The sequence below is a fragment of the Episyrphus balteatus genome, chromosome 2 (genome assembly GCF_945859705.1).
Source record: "Episyrphus balteatus chromosome 2, idEpiBalt1.1, whole genome shotgun sequence".
Classification (NCBI taxonomy): Eukaryota; Metazoa; Arthropoda; class Insecta; order Diptera; family Syrphidae; genus Episyrphus; species Episyrphus balteatus.
In genome coordinates, this window is record NC_079135.1 from 34581536 (window position 1) to 34604206 (window position 22671).

At 31.5% G+C, this 22671-nt stretch overlaps 1 protein-coding gene across 7 annotated transcripts in view; it reads left to right on the plus strand.

Moving 5' to 3' along the window:
- The window catches only part of LOC129910387 (axotactin), a 127949-nt gene that overhangs the window by 74180 nt on the left and 31098 nt on the right, over window positions 1-22671 (plus strand). For all 7 annotated transcript variants that reach the window (XM_055987756.1, XM_055987761.1, XM_055987759.1 and 4 more), the window contains exons 9-11: window positions 10111-10976; window positions 20185-20399; window positions 21090-21489. In XM_055987756.1, the coding sequence (XP_055843731.1) occupies window positions 10111-10976; window positions 20185-20399; window positions 21090-21489 (1481 nt within the window). The remainder of the gene's footprint in view (window positions 1-10110; window positions 10977-20184; window positions 20400-21089; window positions 21490-22671) is intronic.

Consider the following 22671-nt stretch of genomic DNA (forward strand, 5'->3'; position numbering starts at 1 on the left):
TTAAGATCTCAGCATAATGAATGCAAATGCTAAGCAATTTGCCTTCATTAAATGGCTTGCTGGCAGCAACAAGTGAATTTACCCCTCATTTTTATCGGAGGTCATTTATGGGTCTCTCATCTCCCTCCCCTCCGCCATTTTCACCAACGATTCACAACAACATAAACTATTCCATTCTTACTTGCTTAACAAAAAACAATAAGAACGCAAAAAAAATCCCCCTTTACAACAGAAGCTTACACAATGCCAAGACACCCATTTATAATGAATAAAACTTTTCACTATGAAACCTCTTTGATTCGAAAACAATCTACCAACAACGCCAACTCCAGCATCCGTTTCTACCTAAACTTCCCCGTGCTCCTGCGAAAGTATAACCAGAATCCGGCTCCCGGCTCACGCCCACATCCGTGTCTTGGGTTTGAAATTAATTTTTCCCTTTTATTCATTTCGAGTCCTTAAAGGGAAATAATTTCCACCCCTACGTTAATAATGCAGTCTGGTGGTTGTGCTTTGCCCCCTTGTATACTTCGTTTTGTTACCGGTGGCGGTGGTAGTGGTCCCGGGAACTGGTCCCGCTCCCGATTCCATAGCATTCCAGTCCCAGAGTACCGTTTTTTAAAGTTCTCATAAATATACTTGGCTCTGTTCACACTTTAAACGAGGGGAGGACTAAGACGAGGCAACGTGATCGTAGATATAACGGTTGCAAAAGCCACCACTCGACGATTTGCAAAGTGAACCACTTATTTGTGTCTTACCAGATGCCGCCACTGATGTGGCGCGTTCCATTCCTTACGCGCCCCATTGCTTTGCCGAGTCGAGAAACCTATATCTTCTAAGTTTCTGCTTTTTTCAAACTCTTATCTCTCTCTTCTAGTATATATAGGGTTTTTGTGCTTTGGTGTTTCTGGTAAAATGTGGCGGTGGCGAGGGGAGCGTGTGAACTTTTGAGAAATTTATAAAGGATCCCGGTCTATATTATACCGAAGAGGCGTAGTTTTGTTTTGTAAAATTAGAGAAAGATGAAGTGAATTCTGGAAATGTGATATACTCGTTTCGTAGCTTAAGTTAAGTGTATGAGTTAGTGCGAGCGAGGGTTTTGATTTTGAATAGGTATACAGTTAATTAGGCAGACAAAGCGGTGTTTTCACCTTTTTGAATTTAGATAGAACCATAAGCTTGCACGGTTAAGGAGATGATGTCTTGCTAAAGAGGTGTCATTAAATTATAGAGGATGTGTGTATGTAAATTTTTTGGTAGGTAGATATTTTTAGAACAAAGTTGAACGAACTGTTTGATAATACTTTTATATTCACATCAAGGTATGTATTGTGCTGGGTGATTTTTGTAATGTGACGTGGGAAATTTGTTTTTGTTTTTAAATAAATATTACATGATGGATTATAAAAATTATAAAGTTATAAGACGCAAAACCTTTGTAAAGTCACTCAATCATTTCAATTTCAAACTGAATCATGACAAGAACCAACTCAATTTGTTTTATTTTTTCTATTTTAATTTTGTGCATTGGTGCATTTTTGATTTTTGCATATTACATTCCTCTTGAATTTTTGCATTGATGCATTATAATATTTTAGCTATTTTAGGTTTTCGTATTACAAAGATTTTCCAATTTTGCATTCTCTAATTCTCGCAATCTTGTATTTTGATATTTATGCATTTTGCATTTCTGAACTTTGTATTTTAAAATTTTTGCATTTTCGAATTTTTGGATTTTTGTAGTTTGCATTTTTTTGCAAACTCACTTTTGCTGTTTTTAGTTTTCGATTTTGTTTTTATGCATATTGTTGCTGTTTTGAATTTTTAAATGTCACAGTGTTACATTCTTGCAATATTGTATTTTTGCCTTCTTGCATTTTTAGAATTTCCCCATTTTTGCATTTTTTGATTTTTTTTTTTTGTATTAAAGCATTTTTCCTGTTTTGAATTTTAACATTTTTACCTATATAAATTTTTATATATTTGAATCTTCGTTTTTTCGCATTTTTGCAATGTTTCTATTTTTTCATTGTTGAATGTATTAACATTTGCATTTTTTATTTTGAATTGTATTTGCAATTAAGTTTCAGTTTTTTAGATTTTGAAGCTCTGCATTTTTAAGTTCATGGATTTTTGATTTTTATATTTTTGTAAATTTTCATTTTTAATTGTTGTATTTTTATAGAAAAAACAAACATAAATCTCAAAAAGATTGAAAGATTGTAGAACTTGGCTTGTGTCTTCGGGAAGTTAGTTAGATTATACATATATTGACAAATCAAAAACACCAATTTATCTGACTAAAGGGTAGTTCCTCGCAAGTTAACCACTGATAGGAAAATGAAAGTAATAAAATAATTATTCTTACTGCAAACGTTGAATATGAAATAGACAACTTTTTATTCAAAAAATTACAATATGCTTTCTATGAGTCAACAAAACAGACTGAATCGATTTTCTAACGTCCCACCCGTTACACCAATTCTGAAGAGATTACAAAAGGTTAACAAAATGTAATTTCAAAAATACATTAGCAAATAAATACTTTAGGTGGTGAAGATACCTTATTTAGTGAATAGTACACAAATCCAGAAACAAAAAAAGGTAATTGTGTCACACCCGTTACAATGGAAATACTTTGAAGCAAACACTGAATCCTTGCATTTTATTTTCTTTTGTTTTTGACATGAAAAATAATAGTTAAAAACTGGGTTTAATTTTTTTTAGTTGATTATTTTTAGTATTCGAAAATATGGTCACTGTACTATGTACTTATATACGACAATACAAAGAATAAGTGGCTTTGTGTATGTAGGTACGAGAAATACGGACTTATCGTAAAACACATCAAAGAAAAACTCAAAAGTGCTTAAATTTTAGCATACATCGACTGTTCAAGTATATTATGAAATTTGTTCTTTATCCTTTATCGATTTGGTAGAACATACTTAAATAAGGATTAAATAGAAAAGGCAATTTCATTTCAAGGTCAAAAATCCTATACCTTTCCCCAACCTAAAAAAAAATATTCAATAAAACAAAAACCCCATCCCTTAAAAAAAAAAAGTTATATCACAAAAAAAAAAAAACAACAACCTTGACACCAAGTTCGTGCTCTCTAAATGAGTTTCGTTCAATCTTTGCCATCTTATCAGGCCCATCAGTCACTGTATATTAGGTGCGACTTGGTAAGGAATTCAACCGAAAATGCAATAAATAAACATCACTGACTAAGGTCAAAAGTATTTCGGAGCTACCTTATATAATTCATTTGATTCTATCCTTTTTCTCTTTTATATTAATTCCATGGAATCCAAAAGTCCCTATAATAAAGCTCTCTATTTTGCGTAGCTAATTTCGTATGTAAATATCTTAAACACGTAGTTTGTTGCTTCGACTATGTTTGCTTAATATAATACTCCTTTATCCTGTGTGTGATTTGGATTTGTGAGAAAAACCCTAAAGGATAGATATGGATAGGATATACCTACAACAGGCACAAAACTAAGTCAACCGTATTTAACAAATCTAATCAATCAGTTGTCATTGAATTACAACTTAAGATATGGCAAATCACATGAACATCTGCCCCCCAGGAAGGACACTAAATAACATATCTCAAACCCCTTCCCTTACTTTGACAGTGTAGTCGTCCTTATATCGCACAACTCACACTTTAACCTTTGTATTTTATTCGTTCGTCTTCGCCACCACCTCCTTTTGACGACATCATCATCATGTTGTTACTACAGTTGTTGTTGTGAGTGAAAAATCATGTCAAATTAAATTAACAGACCCAACCCGAGGCCATTGGGGAGACTTGGCTATTTTCGAAAGGTCGATTGGGACTGTTTTACAATTGTATTGTTGTGTCAAGCCCTTCAACAACACACGCTCGACAAATGTTTCAAATACGTTTTGCAGACAATTAATTTAACTGCTTGTTGCCGCTATTTTGGAGTTAAACCCCCTGGCCAATAATCCGAATGGTTTTTCGCTTTGAAGGTCCTCTACACTTTCTCCACATCATTATGGTGGTCTTGAGACTATCTACTCAGCTACAGAACTATGTAGTCTTGAAAAGGAAGAAATATTTCAGACTCTTACCTTGTACCTGGCGGACAACAAAACCTCTCCAATCTCTACTATGTTGATGTCCTTAGAACTCCACAGCACGCTATCTCTCTTTCGTTTACTTACAAATTGCTTGAGATAAGATTTTTTGTCTTTTAATTAGATACAAGCTGATAAATTTATATCAAAAGGAAGGTGGTGGGGGAAAAGTTGGGAGTTTTGAAAAAAACAAAAGACGTTAGGAGACAGGGGGTGTCTTGGAAGTCACAGCTTTGTAAAAACAAATTGGCAGCCATTTATCGTTCGGGCAACTGACGTGGCAGAAGGTGTTTTTGTTTCTTTTAGCGATTGCATCATCATCATCATCATCGTCGTCGACGTTGTTCTCGTCGTCGTCGTCGTCGTAGTCCTTCTATTGTTATAAAAGGCGTGTTTTCAACTTCGTATCCTTTTTTGTACTCGTTGCTCCTTATTTTTAAAGAGATTTAACGGACTTCAAGGAATGGGAGGACCAAGACGAAGGTACCTACACCGGAGCATTGTGTTGGATAAAGAAAGTAGTCCGAAGCGGAGCCAAAGTCGTTTAGCTAATTATTATCGAGTTAAGTTTGGAGCTGAGTCAAATCTTTTCTCAGCTGCCAATTTAAAGATGGATGGATGGCTGGATGGATGGATATGGATGAAGAAAAAGGATTTGTAGTGAGATTGTTGGAAAAGTCTTTCAAAGCTTAGAGGCAAATGAGGTTAGATGAATTAAAATTAAAAGAAAACAAAAAAAAAACAAAAACTTTTTGGTCACATTACTCGTATAAAAGTGTTTAGATATAGTGGCGAACCAACTGGTAATTTATAAAAGTGATTTAAGGGGAATTAAGTTTTACAAACAGGACAGGAAAAAGTGTTTTTAAGTTCATTGTATTTAGACGAATTGTTTATGTTTGTATAAAATTTCATGCAAAATTATTTTTACAAATAATCATTTATAGACTGTGGTGTTAAGTGTTAATCAGTTCACACCTGATTTACTTTTTTTCGAAAGCAAAAAAACACTTTCAACATTTCTACGTAAGGGTTTTAAACTTAAATTAAGATATGTCCTGCTTAAAGATTTTTTATTAATTCATAGAGAATTTCTAGAAAACAGAATTTTCCTTGTTAGGCACGGAAATTTGTATTTAAAGAAAAATTGGTTAATGGACTACCACAAGGCAGTGTTGTAGATACTATTGTGTTCATTTTTTTGAAGTGAAAACTTCTTTAGTATCGTAGTGATTTGAAACAAGATGAAACGAAAACGCGACACGACTTCAACTTGTTATAACTTTTTTGTTTTAATAGATAGATGAATGAAATTTGTACTGTAGATAGGTAATTAAATAAATTATAATTGTACAAAATTTCAATTAATTTCATATTCAAAATTCGGAGATAACGGTAAAAAGATGTTCTTTTCCAACACACGTTATATCTTTTGATCTAGTGCACATACAAATTTGATTTAACTTTAATACGCATGCTGATAACATAACCTTTTATTTGATATATCACAAAAAAAAACTTTTTGACTAGTGAAATCGAACAGTGCAGAAAAAATCGAATGCCTTGTTCGATTTCACTAGTCAAAAAGTTTTTTTTATAGAAATCAAAGTATATTTTTCTAATAGTTTTTTGTGCGCTGAGCTTGAATCTGAAGTCAGAAAAATTCTATCACATCACGTTTTTGACATATTACCATGCTAAAAATCAGAAAAATAGTGTTTGGGACGTTCAAAATTTAATATCTCAAAAACTTTGCACGTTAGAGCTATTCTAGTGCTTGATTCAAATTGAAAAGGTCAATGACCATTAGAAAAGTATAATTTGGTATCTATGGAAAATTATTTCTCGCCAATATTACTGTCATTTACGGAAAAATTAATTTTAAAAATCGTTTTTTTGTTTTTTTTTCAATTATTCTCAATATTTTCTAAAACAAAAGTATAGTTTTTCCACATTATCTTTAAAAAACGGTTTTAAGCTAAATAATTGCATTCCAAACTTTTCAAAAATCAAAAATTTCTTCGGTAACTTTTTTGATTGAAAAATAGGCTATTTTTTCAAATTAAATTCGTCAAAAATCCAAAAATTATCTTTTTGCTCAAAAAACATTTTTAATAGATAGAAAACATAACAAAGTAATTTTTGACCAAGTTTTGTTAAAATCCAACTATTTTTGTAAAAGATAAAAATAAAAAATAAAAAAATCGTATTTTTGCATTTTTTTCCATATTTTTGAGGTTATAGAAAAAAATTGTTTGAGTAAAAGTTGTAGACATTTAGACTACCTACAACTTTTGCATTTGACTTTTTTCGATAGGACGCCTAGTTTTGACAGAAATCGTAAGAAACCATGATTTTTGACACCCACCCCACTTTTTCGCCCACCCACCCCCTTTCCACCAATTTTTTTGTGGGCAATTTATTTTTCCCCTTTCATATACCATTTATCCTAAATTTTCCCACCACCCTTATGCTGCTAATAATTTGTTCAACTTTTGCCTTCTGAAAACCGGATTGGCACTGGTCTACTTGTAGACATCTTTGAAATAAGATTTATACATCATCATACAAGGTGAAACAATAAGCTTTCACATGGTATAACATTTTTTATAGATTGTCAAACAAAAAAAATTGATTAATAGCGTGAGAAGATAAACATACGTGTTTTTTTCGCTTTTTGAAGTGAAAACTACTTTAGTGATTTGAAACAAGATGAAACGAAAACGCGACACGAACATTCAACTTGTTATAACGTTTTTGTTTCAAAAGATAGATGAATGAAATTTGTACTGTAGATAGGTAATTAAATAAACTATGTATAAATGTACAAAATTTTAATTAATTTCATATTCAAAATTCTGAGATAACGGTAAAAAGATGTTCTTTTTCTACACTCAGAGAAAAAACGCATAGTAATTTTTAATACGTTCTACATTGAATCAATATATTAATATATTCATTAATTTTCTAAAAAGCGTCCCATGCTTAAGTTACAGTTTGTCACATCAATTTTTGTAAGTGAGATGGCAGAGTGGTAAAGCACAAGCTTGTCAACCCAGGTGTAGCAGGTTCGATCCCCAGCGGATGCCAGTTTTACTTTTTTTTATTTTTTTTAATGTGTGAACAACTTAGATTTAAAGTGTGCTACTTTGATTCAATCATTTTCCACTTTAGGCTAAAAATGTAGTGATTTTCCATTGATTCAAAGTGGTTTAAATTGATTTTACGTTGTTTTTTGGCTCAGTGTACACACGTTATATCTTTTGATCTAGTGCACATACAAATTTGATTTAACTTTAATACGCATGCTGATAACATAACCTTTTATTTAATATATCACACATAACGGTACGTGCTCTACAAGTTACACAATCTTAAATTGAAAAAAATTGAAAAATACCTCAAATTACCTGTGGAGATCTGTTGCCGATGATGATCAGATCAGCCACCAGTGAATAAAGTACCGTAGTCTCATTTTGAAATTTCGACATGGTTGGCTTTAAAAAATTCTTACTTTTTTGGTAGGCATGGTAGATACATACATTATTGAAGCTTCATATAAAAGGTGATATAAAGTTTGTTATAGGTTGTTGGAATAAAAAAGGTAGGTTTTTTTCGATTTTCTTTGCAAGAAAAATGATTTTTTTAAGGTTTCACTTCTAACACGTGTGAATTGCACACATGATTTTTTTTTTTTTTAATTTTAATTGCTGAAGCTGCAATACTTTTAATAACGAATTTGACATTAAATAGCTAAACTGCTCTAAATGCTGTCACAGAATATACAAAATCTTATATCTTTTCAGTAATTGGTATATAAGGTCAGTTTTTTTCATACTTTGATTTTTATTCGCAAAACAAAAATAATATAAATTTTTACTTGCAATTTGTTCTTTTTCTACGTTTAAAATGAAAAATGAGTTACTACTTATGTAGTTGTTGAAAAAAAAACCGACTATTTAGATTAATAATATAACGTTTGAGTTCCATTTATACATAAATGAGCTAAAATATCTTAGAACGTTTCTCATTTATTTGTGAAAATGATAAAAATTGTAAAAATTTAAATTAATAGAGCTCTTAGAACATAATTCGTTTTAAAAATCTCACCTTTTTAAACATTGTTTGAAATTCAACAGAGTGATGTTGGAGTAGAGGGCAAAGTATAATATTTATCAACAATACTGTCATTTTTTGGTAATTTACAAAAGTTGGGAAAGCAAAGAAAAACAATCTTGAAAATTTATTGATTTCTTATTTCTCCATAAATTCAATCGGAAATGATTTTTCTTCAAATTATAACTCAGCAAAAATGTGTATTAAAAATAGAAGAAGCCAAAGAAATAACCTAAATCAAAAATTTGGCAGGCACGTGTCGAGTTATTATATTTATTCTTCTATGGGCCAATTTTTCAATAAACAGATAAACCTCAGTTAGAGCTTAGGTATTCCTAGGAATATCTATTTTTTTTTTATTGACATTAGTCTTTTAATATTCTAACTGATGATTGGAAAATAAGGGCTTAATAACATAGAAATTATTTCAAATAAAATGTATGCTGACTGTGTTGAATTATTTCTTGAACATTGAATTTGATGGTTTTGACATTTAAACGTCCATATCTCATTCAAAAATGGGGTGATTTGTTTGAAAACGTAAATAGTTGGTAACGTTGTTTCCTTTATTGGCATAATCTGCTCCAAGCCTCAGCTACACCCACACCCGATTCAGTGTAGATATTCCCTCAGTAAAAAGAACTAGAAGATATGCTGCAGAATGCTTCAATTTCAATGTGTTTAGAAGTCCGTCTTCACAACTAACCCACTAATTCAAAAAAACACTCTTAAAATATGAAATACAATTTTAGTGTCATGTCATTTAAATACCAAAAATTTAAGCTACTATTTCGATATTAAAATATCTCAACGATCGTGCGGTAATGCGGTTCATGTGATCTGCAATCTCAAATCTAACTAAATATACAGAATACGTAAGTTGATGGTCGACAGTGAATAAATTAGTTTTTGTTTATATTTTAATAAACAAACATTTCAAACCATTCTAAATCCATTTCAAATCTGAAACATCAATCTTTCAAAAACTTCAATCCAATTCAATCCTTTTTATATACATTTTTATAACCAGGAAAACGTAATAATTCAAATATTTATTATTTGAACATTCTATCCACCATCAACCAACACGTCCATCACTTTTATAGAAATAAATAAATAACTAAAAAAAAAAACCTCACCTATACCAAAACCAATCATTTCAAAATAAATTAGCATATAGAAATTCTCTTTGGTCCCAAAGCCTCTCTGTTCTGACACTGTTCATAGTGTTCACCACATTAAAGTTTGTATAATGAATTGAAATAGTGTATCTGAATTTGCAATTTCACCAAAATTTCCTCTCTGCTCTGCTCCGCTCCAACCAATAACACATTCAACCAACAAAAATAAACCTTTTTAATTTAAAAACCTACATTTAATCATTTTTGTCTATTTTTCGTTTCATATTATATTGACCGTCCGTCGTTCGTTCTGCTATGATATTAATCATTTTCCACCATTTTTGTTTTCCTGGAAATGGACCTCGAACACCAAAATCATTTTCTAAAATCTGGGATATTCGTTAAATTACAAAATATATCGATAAAACTAACGTGCTACCAACAAACCACCACAAACACAAAATCAACTGGCGATTTTGACGCGCCACCACGCTACTGTGTATATGTGCAATGTCGAAAAACCGAACCCCAACTAAAACCCTTGCAAATCCGCAATCAATTGGAATCTCAATTACCTCAACCGGATGTTTAACGTGAACGCGTATTAAACAAAAATATCAAACCCCATCAATTCAATAACAACAACAACAACTACTACAAATCGTTGCCACTTCGATAATAACAATATCAAATTCAATACCCTAAACCTAACCCTCGCGGAATAATTCGCCACTCTTTCACATATATATATACATAGATACGGCTAACCGCGGATAAATTGAGTTTTGATTTAGTGCCAGATGCCAATAGTGATACCACCCAGTCAACGGTAATTAAAATCAATCGACCCACCTCATGGCACTCCGTCGAGCTCGACTATCGAGCTGGCGAGATTAAATTCACGGTGGACTACAGACACACCCTCAGACAGATGTACGGAATGACGTTTATTATCGGCGACAAGGTAATAATTGGCAGCAGTCTGAAGTCGGCCGCATCCGGCCTGGTTGGCTGCATACGGGACATCGAAATCAACGGCCATCTGATTGAGCCACGTGACGTGATAAAGACGGAACGAGTTGTAGGCGAAGTGGCTGTCGATAACTGCAATTACATTGATCCTTGCAAAAGGCCAAATACGTGCGAGCACGGGGGCAAATGTTTCGTGCGGGACAACCAGGTGACGTGCGATTGCAAGGATACCGGGTACATTGGTAAGAATTGTCACTTTACGAAATACCGGAAGACGTGTGAGGAGTTGGCGTTGCTAAGCTACACCAAGTCAGACGTTTATCTCATCGATATCGATGGCAATGGTGTCTTTCCACCGGCACATGTCAAGTGTGATTTTCAGAGTCTGGAGAATGCAACTAAGACAATTGTCGAACATAATCTACCGAGCCAGATTGATGTTAGGTCGGCGAATGATATTGATTTTAGTTACAACATTCGATATAGGGAATTTTCACCGGAAATGTTGCAGGAGCTTATATCGCATTCGTTGTATTGTACGCAGTATATTAAATATGATTGCTTTAGGGCACCGTTGGAGTTGCATTCAGCTACGTGGTTTACGTCTTCGAGGAATAATAGCACAGTCGATTTTCTGGGGAATGTCAAAAGGTGAGTCATGGTGTTTTACTATTCTATATTAACCACTTTTATTTTAATTTGTTTTAAACTCTACATGATGCTTAAGAAATTTGATATCAAGGGGCACAGTAGTGTCCAGGAAATTCCTCCAGTTACTTTGGCACTACAGTCTTATATTCCAATGAAGGCAGAAATTTCAAACACGCATTTTTTTTTAAGTCAATGAAGAACATGCAAATTTTACTTAAGCTATTTCGCATGAGTATTTCTTGAGATAGAGAACTTTAAAAAGCACAAAACCCATAACTGACGGACTCACTCACTAACAGCTCGTAAAAATTGTCAAGCACTTTCCGTTGTCGTGCACAGTAGTTTTAGATTTTCCTCTCAGGGGTCGCAAAGTGGCCCAGATTTTAATTTATCATCCCGAAATTCATAACTTTTAAATGGATTCAGAAATTTTAGAATATTTTCAAATAAAGTTGGAATATCCAAGAAATATGAAATGAAAATTGATTTGATAGGGTGTTTCAGATTCTTGTCTTGAAATTATTTTTTTTTATTTAATTTTTAAAATTGAATAGTTTTATTTGTTATAAAAATTACAATAAAGATAAGAGCTAAAATGTTATTTAAAAAACAAATAATTAAGTGTGTTGGATAAGGGCGTAGGCGTCTGGCATAAATCTTATTTTTGTTAAATACTTGAAAACCATACAAAATTTCTCTTGAACGCAAATAAGCAAAAAATGGCAGATTGTTTCCTTAATAAATGTTTCAGAAATTGTCAAAGACTAAATTCCCCTTGATTTTTGTATGAAGACTTTTAAAGTTTTTTTTTTATAACTCAACTTAAAGTCAAGCAATTGAGTCAAAAACGGCTCTCTAATAAAAATATTGAAAAAAAAAAAAATTGGCAATCAAATTGGATCGCAATTGCTATTTAAAATGTTCTTTTTTCAAGTCCAAATAAAAAACAAGTTATTTTAAAACTATGAAAATTTTCAAAAAAAAAAAAATATTTTAAAAATAAAGGAACTTTTGACAATCTGCATTAGTGGATTAATATTTCTTTAGGTAAGCTTTTGAAGCTTTCAGTGTTTTCTGATTCCGTGAATAAATTAGTTTTAGATTTTCAACACACACGATAGGTATATGATTATTGCAAAGGTTTTTAAAATTTGGCTCGCTGTAGGCGGTGGTAGTTACTCATTTCCGCCGAATTAATAACAACTTATTACGGAGCATTCATGATTATCGTTGATTCTTGAATCTTAAGGACCAAAGGAACAAAATCTAAACAACTTCATTGCGTAACTACTTGAATCGTGTTTTTTACCGTTACTGTTTAGCACCTAGTTCTCTGTAATTTATAAATTAAATTATTTAATCCGTTGCTATTAAGTTTGTCTAAAAACAAAAAAATAGTACTTTAGTGAGGCGGCTTAGCATTAAAAAAGAGTTCAATCGTGCACTTTGTGATAAAAGCATGAAATTAACATCGTTGGTAGTACTCAATTTATTTTGAGATATTGGGCCACCTTGTATTCCATTCGGAAGGGTAGATACAAGACTTTTTCTGTGTTGCACTCGATTTGTTGCATATCGTAGTATAGGCAATGAAATATTGTATTAATATGATACATGATTTCGAGGTATTTTCTAACGCCCGATCGAATAAAATCAATACCAAAATGTCTCGACCATCATGTAAAAAGCTTTATGAATTGTCTTTTACTCAAAGAGCAAGAGTCAAAATATTATCAAGTACTACTTGAAAAAAAGTGGTAGGTTGATAAAATTTCGTGTGGACGTTTCATATACCATAGAAAAAAAATAATAAAATATGTTCATCAAAAAATTTCAGGTCAAAGGGTGTTTTTTTAGCGAGAAAGAACACTTTTGAAATGGTACCATTGCAGCACATGGAAAATTTTTGCATTTTTTTGAACCGCATATATATTTTATACATCGTATGAGAATCAAAAATAATCAAAAAATGAATTATATTTACCATGGAATGTTGAATTTTCATGCAAAACTTAAATAGCTTGCTTTTATTTTTTATTAAATTTTCATACAAATTAATGTTTTGAAGGAGTGAGGTGCAAAAGTAAAAGTATGAAAAATAATTGTGCAGTTTGTGATAAAAGGATCAAATTAATAGGATTGTTAGTACAATATGTAACCCTCATTTTAAGATATTGGGCCTTTTAATATTTCACCTATGAGGATGTACATGATAATAATAATAATCACAAATTTCACAAAACTTCATTTAAATTGCTTTCTGTGCATCGTTATAAACATCTTTAAAGGTAAAATATTAAGTGGCCCAATATCTTTAAATGAGGGTTATATATTGTACTAACAATCCTATTAATTTGATCAATTTGTCACAAACTGCACAATTATTTTTCATACTTTTACTTTTGCACCTCACTCCTTCAAAGCATTAATTTGTATGAAAATTCAATAAAAAATAAAAGCAAGCAATTTAAGTTTTGCATGAAAATTCAACATTCCATGGTAAATATAATTCATTTTTTGATTATTTTTGATTCTCATACGATGTATAAAATATATATGCGGTTCAAAAAAATTCATAAATTTTCCATGTGTTGCAATGGTACCATTTCAAAAGTGTTCTTTCTCGCTAAAAAAAACACCCTTTGACCTGAAATTTTTTGATGGACATATTTTATTATTTTTTTCTATGGTATTAGAAAAGTCCACACTAAATTTTCTCAACCTACCACTTTTTTTCAAGGAGTACTTGGTAATATTCTTAATCTTGCTGTTTGAGTAAAAGACAATTTATAAAAAGTGCAATAACTTTTTACATGACGGTCCAGGCATATTGCTATTGGTTTTATTCGATCGGGCGTTAAAAATTACCTCGAAATCATTTATTATATTAATAAAAAGGTTTCATCAGCTATACTATGATATGCAACAATGCGGGTGCAACACAGAAAATCTCTTGTATCTACGCTCCTTTATGGAATACAAAGTGGCCCAATATCTCAAAATAACTCTAATATTGAGTAATACCCATGACATAAATTTCATGCTTTTATCACAAACTGCACGATTTAGATGCTAAGCCGCCTCACTACTTATCTTATTTTCTAAACAGGGACTTAGAAATCTAAACGTGGAAACCAATTAATTTCTAGAGAAAAACTCAATTATTAAAAAAATAATGAAATAAATACCTACTAATTTCATTCGTGATGATTGATGAATTTATTTTGTAGAGAATTGTTTGAGCTATATTTTTTCTACTGCTAAATTTTAACATCAGAATTATGCCTTAATCTCAATTTTCGAATGCTTCACACAAAGTTTCAAAAACTGTTCTCCTAGACAAAAGTACTTGTAAATTTTAGTCTAAACCATATTTTTCAATAACTTTTTAATCTCAAAGCAATATTAACCGGAAAAATGACATTAGGTACATATCAAAATTAACCAATTTAAAATGGCAGCCACTTTAAAAATTTCATGAAAATCTAATTTAACGCAAACCTTACACTGAGGGAAAAGCCACCATAGAACAACGGAAAATCAATAAAAACCACATTGATTAAACTGTTATTCGGAATGATTTTGAGTTAAAAACGAACATTTTAGAAACAACTTAAAGTCCATAATTCAAAGTAGTTCAACTTTGAAACAAAGACGTTTCAACTTCAATTTTTTTTCCCTCAGTGTAACTACCAGTTGACTGTACTAAAAGAAAAATAGTTATTTTTAAGGGATTTAAATTCTTTTGTTTTCTCAAAAAACAGCTGAACAATTTATAACAACAAAACCAAGGTTAAAATTCAACTCTTTGGAATAGCAACCCTGACCACATTTTTTTATATTCCTCAGCACATTCTGTGAAATCTTACTCTTTTCCCCATTCTACAAGTCGGCATTTTCAAAAAAAAATAAAATGCACGACTGGGTCGCACGAACTTGCTCTTGGAGTTAAAGTTGCTTAAATTTTTAAGACTGTTTTATATAGAAATTTAGAAAAAAAAATAAAATTCGTTTAAAAAAAAAATAAAATAAAACCTGAAATTAAATTGCCCTAGAAAACAAGTATGCAGTTTTGATTGATATATTAACGTGCATTTTTAGAAAAAAAATTTTCAAAATCGTTAGAGCCGTTTTTTAAAAAAACAATTTTTTATAAATAATTTTTGGGAAAAAAAGTTTGAAAATAAAATTGGTATGCCATTTTGTAGAAATCACTAATCAACATCTAAAAACAAAATTTCAAAAAAATTCAATGTCCCGTTTTCGAAAAATTGATTTTTCAAAAAAAAATTTTCAAATTTTTTTTAAAAATCCAAAAATTATTTTTTTGAAAATTTTATTTTTGGTTTATATTTAAATTATATAAATGCTTTTTCACAAAAAGTTTCGTTGAAATCGAATAAGAAGTTTCGGAGATATTCGAATTTGAAAAAAAACGGTTCTATGGCAGGTACCGTTAATAATGATTTTCGAAAAACAATTTTTTTATTGAAATATAGACCTTAGCTCAAAACTAGCATTTGAATTTTTTAAACAAAATCGTTGAAGCCGTTTTCGAGATATTTCAATTTTACTAAAATCGGTATATGACAAGTACCGTTATTTTTGGTCCAAAAAAATTAATTCCAAAAACCCCTCTGAAGAGTCGTCAAATAACGCTACATACCAAGTTTGACATTAATCGGTCCATCTGTTTAGGCTGTAGGTTCTTATACAGACAGACAGACAGACAGACTGACAGACAGACAGACAGACAGACAGACAGACAGACAGACAGACAGACGGACTTCCGGGACCCACTTTTTTGGCATTGTCTACCATCGTAATGTCATGGAAAAATGTTATCTCAACTTTTTTTTTTTGTACGAATGCATAACTTGATATATAGTACCTATATCGCAAGTAAAAATGTCTAATAAGTTCTTCAATTTTTTTTCAATAGCAGGTGTAAAAAGAAACTTTTAGGTGCTCCTTCTTCTTATTTTATAGGCTACCACTACCACCCAATACTCTACATAACTACCTGCTGCCATGTCGTGTTCTCAATATTAATGTCACACGCATGAATCGTAACAAATCGATGGCTATTTTGCTAATGGACTTTGGACTTCAATGCATGTTCCACTAATGTCGCATTTTGTCTCTCATATTCAACAGGGATTAGGTCAAATGGCTGAATTGGCATGTTTTTGGAATATGTACAAAGGTTGTAAGGTGGGCGTTTGCTGCAAATCTCAGTTGTTTCCGTGTGTTAAAATGTATCGTACTCTCTCCAAACACAGATTCAAATGCGAAGTTGATGATGTTGTCATTTAGAAGTTAACACAAGAACCACCAAAACATCAGGATAGTCGCTTTAATTGTATATGCGAACAACGCCCCAACCCATAAGAATCAATCAAATTGTCAACATAATTGATGGCACCTTCTTGGCTGGCTGTCTCTGGGTTGAGCCTATACAATGTACCCATCTCTCCCATCAGCTGGGGTTGTATGTATATCAGATGAGACTCTTCTTGTGGACAAACGACACTCTTCTGTTGTGATCTTGTCCGAGATTTATCATGACACATTGTGTAATTAATCTCAGCTCAGAGAAATTGATAGGCATTTCCTATTAAGTTTGCATACAGTGCATCCCCATATCACAATCCACCGCATCACATCCATGGATACGTGTATACGTTGAACGTTCATACTCCCCCCTTGGATTAGGGGATTGGAATGAGTGCATATAGAGTGACTTTAGAAGTGTGATGTGAGTTTGGTTAAAATCATGAATTTGTAGGGTTAAAGTGACACCGTCATGGTTATCCGTAGTAAAAAGACGTGAAGCTTAGTTAAATTTGTAATATATTTGATAGAAAAAAGCTTAAAGTGTCTGAGTATTTAAATTAATCCAAGGGCTTTAAGTATATAAAAAGGACGAGTTAAAAAAAGGCTCCAAGATTGACACTTTCTCCTTAAACCGACTTGGCAAATATATCTGTTATCAGTTCACTCTTATTGTGACATATACCAAGTACTGATGACTAAATAATATTCATCACAACATCTCGAGATGGAATTAGATTCTTAAATATTTACGATTTAATCTGCAAAATTAATTATAATTGCATATGTAATTGGGCCAACCACCCTAAAAACTTGAAGGATAGACAAATGGACGACACAATGTTTTAATGCAGATTCGCCACCCACATGTATAGTACCTACTTGTGTCGATGTTGGAGGAAGGCTGGTAGTGTATGTAGTTGACCATTTGTGTGGCCAAAAACCCAAAACTAATTTCGGAAAGTTACCACAAAACTTTCGGAAGTTTCCGTTTTTAATTAAACAGAAATATTTGCATTGAATTAGAGAAAATTGAGATGAGATGGAGAGAGAGAGACAGAGAGAGAGAGAGAGAGAGATGGATTTAAAAATATGAAGTTCATTTTCTCGGAGGCGTTTGCAAAAAAAATATATTTTTTCATACAATGTGTGGATCGGGTTTTTTTAGTTTGTAATTTTATAATTGCCTCAAACTAGATGAAAGTTATACATTTTGCTGCTGCAGTAGAATAAATAACCAATTCGAAAATATAAATTTTGCAGTGCAGGTTTTTTGTTTGATTGTAAGTACAGTTTTTAATGCTTTATATTATTTTAATATTCTGAAATTTTATGGGGTACCATCTATGACTTTTTCATGGTCTATCTGTTACCTTAAAAAAAGAAAGTATTTTGAAAAATGTTTTTTTTTACAGGGTTAAGTAGTATAACTTTTATAGGTATGCTCATGTTCACATGTTAAGTTTATTCTTGGTGGGCAGGAAGCCACAAGAACCAAGATATACTTTTGTAAAGGTTTTTGATGTGTTGAACTCGAATCTGAAGTCAGAAAAATTTGATTGGCCTCCGTTTTTGAGATATTACCGGATTCGAGTTCAGCAACCCAAAAACATTTAGAAAAGTACATTTTGGTTCTTGTGGCAAAAAAAAAATAATTTGGTTGGTCAGTGCTGTTTCTGAGCCAAAGACCACTCATTGAATTTTAAATATCTCTGGCAGTAAAACAGATACCGGAAAGATTAAAACAATTTTTGGAAGAATAAAACCAGTTCTTATAGGCACTTTTACAAATTTTTTTCATAAGGAACTACCCCACATAAAAACATCACCTCGAAAACAGCCAAAACGACGTTTCTAACGGTACTATTTCAAAAACGGAGGCCAATAAAAATTTTCTGAATTCAGAATCGAGTTCAGCACATCATAAACATATAGAAAAGTATAGTTTGGTTCTTGTGGCAAAAACCTTGTTGACCAGTGATATTTATAAAATGTCAAAGTAACCCAATTTCTCAGGAAGAAAATGCTATTTGATTAAAAATCATTTCTGCAAGATTAGAAAAGAAATAAATATTTTGTTTCACTCAAAAAATACTCGGAAGGAGACCTATCTAGGTTTGCTAGGGCATGTCGCAATGATCAACTTCTACATGGATAAATATCACATACATTTGTAAAGAAGCTTTACACTTATTCCGTTAGTACTTAAACCTCCTACCCAAAATGTACAACCAGAGGACCCAGAGTACAATACAATCCGTCGATCCAGTGTGTGCCCTCCAAGCATTCGATCCAATATCAACTCAACAATCAACATCAACAAGCTTAAGCAACAGCTATCTTTTGATAGGTATTTATAATTCACATTATGTTTTACCAAAAATAAGCAAATAAAAAGAAATAAATGTACTGGGAATCAATAGCTTGCTAGCCATAAATATTTGTTTCTGAAGTTATTCAGTTTCGTACTCGTTTTTTACATGCTGTATAGCAGGGCAAGTAGGTATTGGTTTCGTGGTTTTGATCAAAACCAACATTACGATGACGGTGAATTCCGAAAAAATGGGTCTAGCAATTCCGTCCAAGCGTCTGTTCGTCTGTACGTCCATCTGAACACATTTCCACAGCCTAAACGCGTGGACGGATTTTCTTCAAATTTGGTACAGATGATTTGTATAGAATTCTGAAAGTTGATTTTTTTTTTACCTCACTTAGAAAGTGTACCTCCCATACAAATTGTTCATATTATACCAAATAACTCGAAAACGGCTCTAACATTTTGATTAAACTTTGCAGACGTAATATTCAAAGCAATTTTAATAAAACTGCATTTTTAGTTTTTCTCAAAAAAGTCAAAAAAGTGTACCTCCCATACAAATTTTTGAAATTATACGAAATAACTCGGAAACTGCTCTAACAATTTTGATCAAACTTTGCAGACGTAATATTCAAAGCAATTGCAATAAAACTGAATTTTTAGTTTTCTCAAAAAAGTCAAAAAAGTGTAGGTACCTCCCATACAAATTTTTGAAATTATACGAAATAACTCGGAAACTGCTCTAACAATTTTGATCAAACTTTGCAGACGTAATATTCAAAGCAATTTCAATAAAACTGAATTTTTAGTTTTTCTCAAAAAAGTCAAATAACAAAAAAAAAAAATCATTTAAGAACATTTTGTTCAAAATGTCGGCTTTTCCCCAACATCAACAACATTTCTTTAAAATTTACATAGAGCCAGCTCTAAAAATCTTCAAGTAAACTAACATATAAGTGTTTTGAACTTCAAGAGCAAGTACCTATACGATACGTGCAACCCAGTCGTGCATTTTTTTTTTGTTCCTGTTTTACTGAAAGACCTGGCCCTACCAATGAGATTTGTTTATACCGATTTTCCCGGGCCTCGGTTCTAAACATCACATATAGACTCAGCTCTTAAAATCTGATTTTACCGTCTGATTTGGTATTGTATATATACCTCTCCCCAATAAAACTTTTAACTAAATTTCTAAGATTTTTATTTTCCAAAGAAAATAGTGACAGGACTCTCTATTATAAAACTGATTAAAAATGAATTATAATCTAACCCTTTTCTCATTTCAAAAATTCAAACCATAAAATTGAAATACATTTCAGCAACAACAACAAAATCCAGCCATACATTTAACCTACCTCAACTTGTTTTATTTTTTTAAATAACTCTCTTTATCTCTTTTATTGAATATACAGCAAAAATAACAAAAAAAAAAATGAATCACCCAGCCTAAGGCTCCAATTTTATGTTTATGTTGAGATTTATTTCATTTGTCTCGTATTCCAAATTGTATATTCTTTTTTTTTCTTCTATTTTTATGTTGTATTTTGTGTTTTTCAGAGGAGCATGTCCTTGTTCTGACAACAAAACATGTGTGGACCCAAATCAATCATGCAATTGTGATGTGAAAGAAAACAAATGGCATTCAGACGAAGGATACTACAACGAACCGCACAGTTTAGGAATAACAAATATGTTCTTCCGACAGCAAAAGGATTTAGATGAAGAAGCACAAGGACGAATAACATTGGGTCCATTAGAATGTGTTGAAACAAGTAAGTTTTTATTGTTTTTTTGATTTTTTTTTTTTTTTTTTTCAAATGAATTTGTTTTTTATTGGATAAGAAACTCCTTGAAATTGTGTCAGGATGCGTTTACCTATATCGGGATAGGTTTTTTTTTCATAGAGTAATTTTAAAATAGGTCACATTGAGAGCATGTACGTTTTTTGTCTGAGTTAAACGAGGATTACCAAAAAAAGGCTAACAATCTGCTTAGCAAAATCAGAATTTATTTAGAACATCTACATGTGAAGAATGTTTAGGGATTTTCTAAATTGAATATTCTATCAGTTAAGCACAGTAAGGATCCGATTTAGGCTATTTTAGATTCAAACTACTGAAAAATGTCAAATATTTGTCATGAATCAAGAATAAGGAACATTTATTTCTCCAATTAGTCAAAGTTAACCCTTGTTTTGAAAATACTTTTATAATAATTTTAAAACAATTTCATTTTAAACAAAATAGAATCCTGTTTAATCGTTAAAGTGAAGCCAATTAGAATATCATTTCTACATCATTTGAATCATATTAACAAAACAAATTGCTTTTTAATTACCTGTCAAAAGTATATTCAAACCAAAAAAAAAAACTATCAATCTCGACTTAAAAATTAACACTTTTCGAAAATACCTTGCGCATCATTCTCTCACTCTTTTTCTTTCCTTATTCACACACACACAGATACCCAAAAGTATGTGGTCACTTTTACTACATCACAATCGTACATCGAAGTGCCTGGCTGGAGAAAGGGTGACATAGCCTTCTCATTCCGGACCACAGGTGAGAAGGCAATCCTTCTCTTCCAACCACCAATACGTCCATCTTATCCGTCATTTGTGGTTGCCCTGACCGGTGACTACCAGCTTACATTTAACTTCACTCTGAGTACGGGTGAATCGCGAACATTGGTCATAGACTCGGTGAGGAAATTCAATGGCGGCGAATGGCACAAAATATGGATTGACTATAATGAGTATCATGTACGGTTCATGATTAATACTGATTACAAGATGGTCGATTTGTTGCCGGAGCAGGAGTTTGGTCCGTTCGAGGGCAGTATGTTCATTGGAGGAGCCACTGGGTAAGTAGAAAAAAGTTTTGTTTTTGCTGTTGTTTGTTTTGGTTTTTCTTTTTGAAATGCGGTATGGAATAGGGCATTCTGGGGTAAAATTAAGTTATAAATTTATTTATGTATTTTTAAAATACTTTCACTTTTTTCGTTTGAAAAAAAAAGCGTTGCTTCTATAGCTTCGGTAAATATTAAAAATATTTGATTACACAAGTATTATCTAAGAAGTGATTTTCTTTGTTTTACTTGATAGTTTTTTTTCTCTAAATTTAATATAGAATACTCAAAAAAGTGAAACCAATAAAAATTCCATTAAAATGTTTGACATCTTAGGATTTGGAAGTAATATACTATCACTGGCACTGATTTAAATTTTATGCAATGAAATCAAATGTTAAACTTGAATGGTCACTATGGCGTATAAGTATTATTTTTTAATTTAATTTATTTTTTGATAAACAAAATAATGAAACAATTTAAAAATAAAAAGTTAAACATCTTTTAAAATATAAGTGAATTTGAAACAAGAATTAGCTGGTTAAACATTTTGGAAATTTGGTACACTGCACTGCCAACTAATTTTTATTTAAAATGGTAGCCCCAAAATGGCGAACAATAAACTTTAAGATAGAATTTTTGTTAAACAGTTTATAAGCTAGAAATTTGACTCATATTGCACTTCTTATATCTCAAAAACCTGACGTTTTAAATTTTTTTTTATACTTCAGATTTTTTGTTTTTTTGTTTTACCAAAAAAAAAAAAAATATAGATATGTACCTGTTCAGTTTTATTCAATCATTTAATCATGTTTTTTTTTATATTTGCTTTAAAACATAGTTGGCAACAATATATAAAGACTCAATTTTTTATGAAAATAAATAGGTAATATAGGTAATAAATAGGTAGTAAAAATTTTGCTAATTTAAAAAAAAAAATCATGAAATAACATAATTCGGGATCTAATAGTGTACCTTTTAACTAATTTTTCACTTTTTGGACTTTGTTTTCAAAATGTTTGACTTTTTTTTCATTGAATATGAATACATAAACTAAATCCTAGATCTTAGACCTTTTTGGTATGAATTAAGCCCAATTTTTTAGCTTCTATACTGTTTTGAAAAAGAAAATGCCTCCATTTTGAACAAAAATAAGTTGACAGTGTACCAAATTGGTAGTTTTTTCGTTGGTACTCT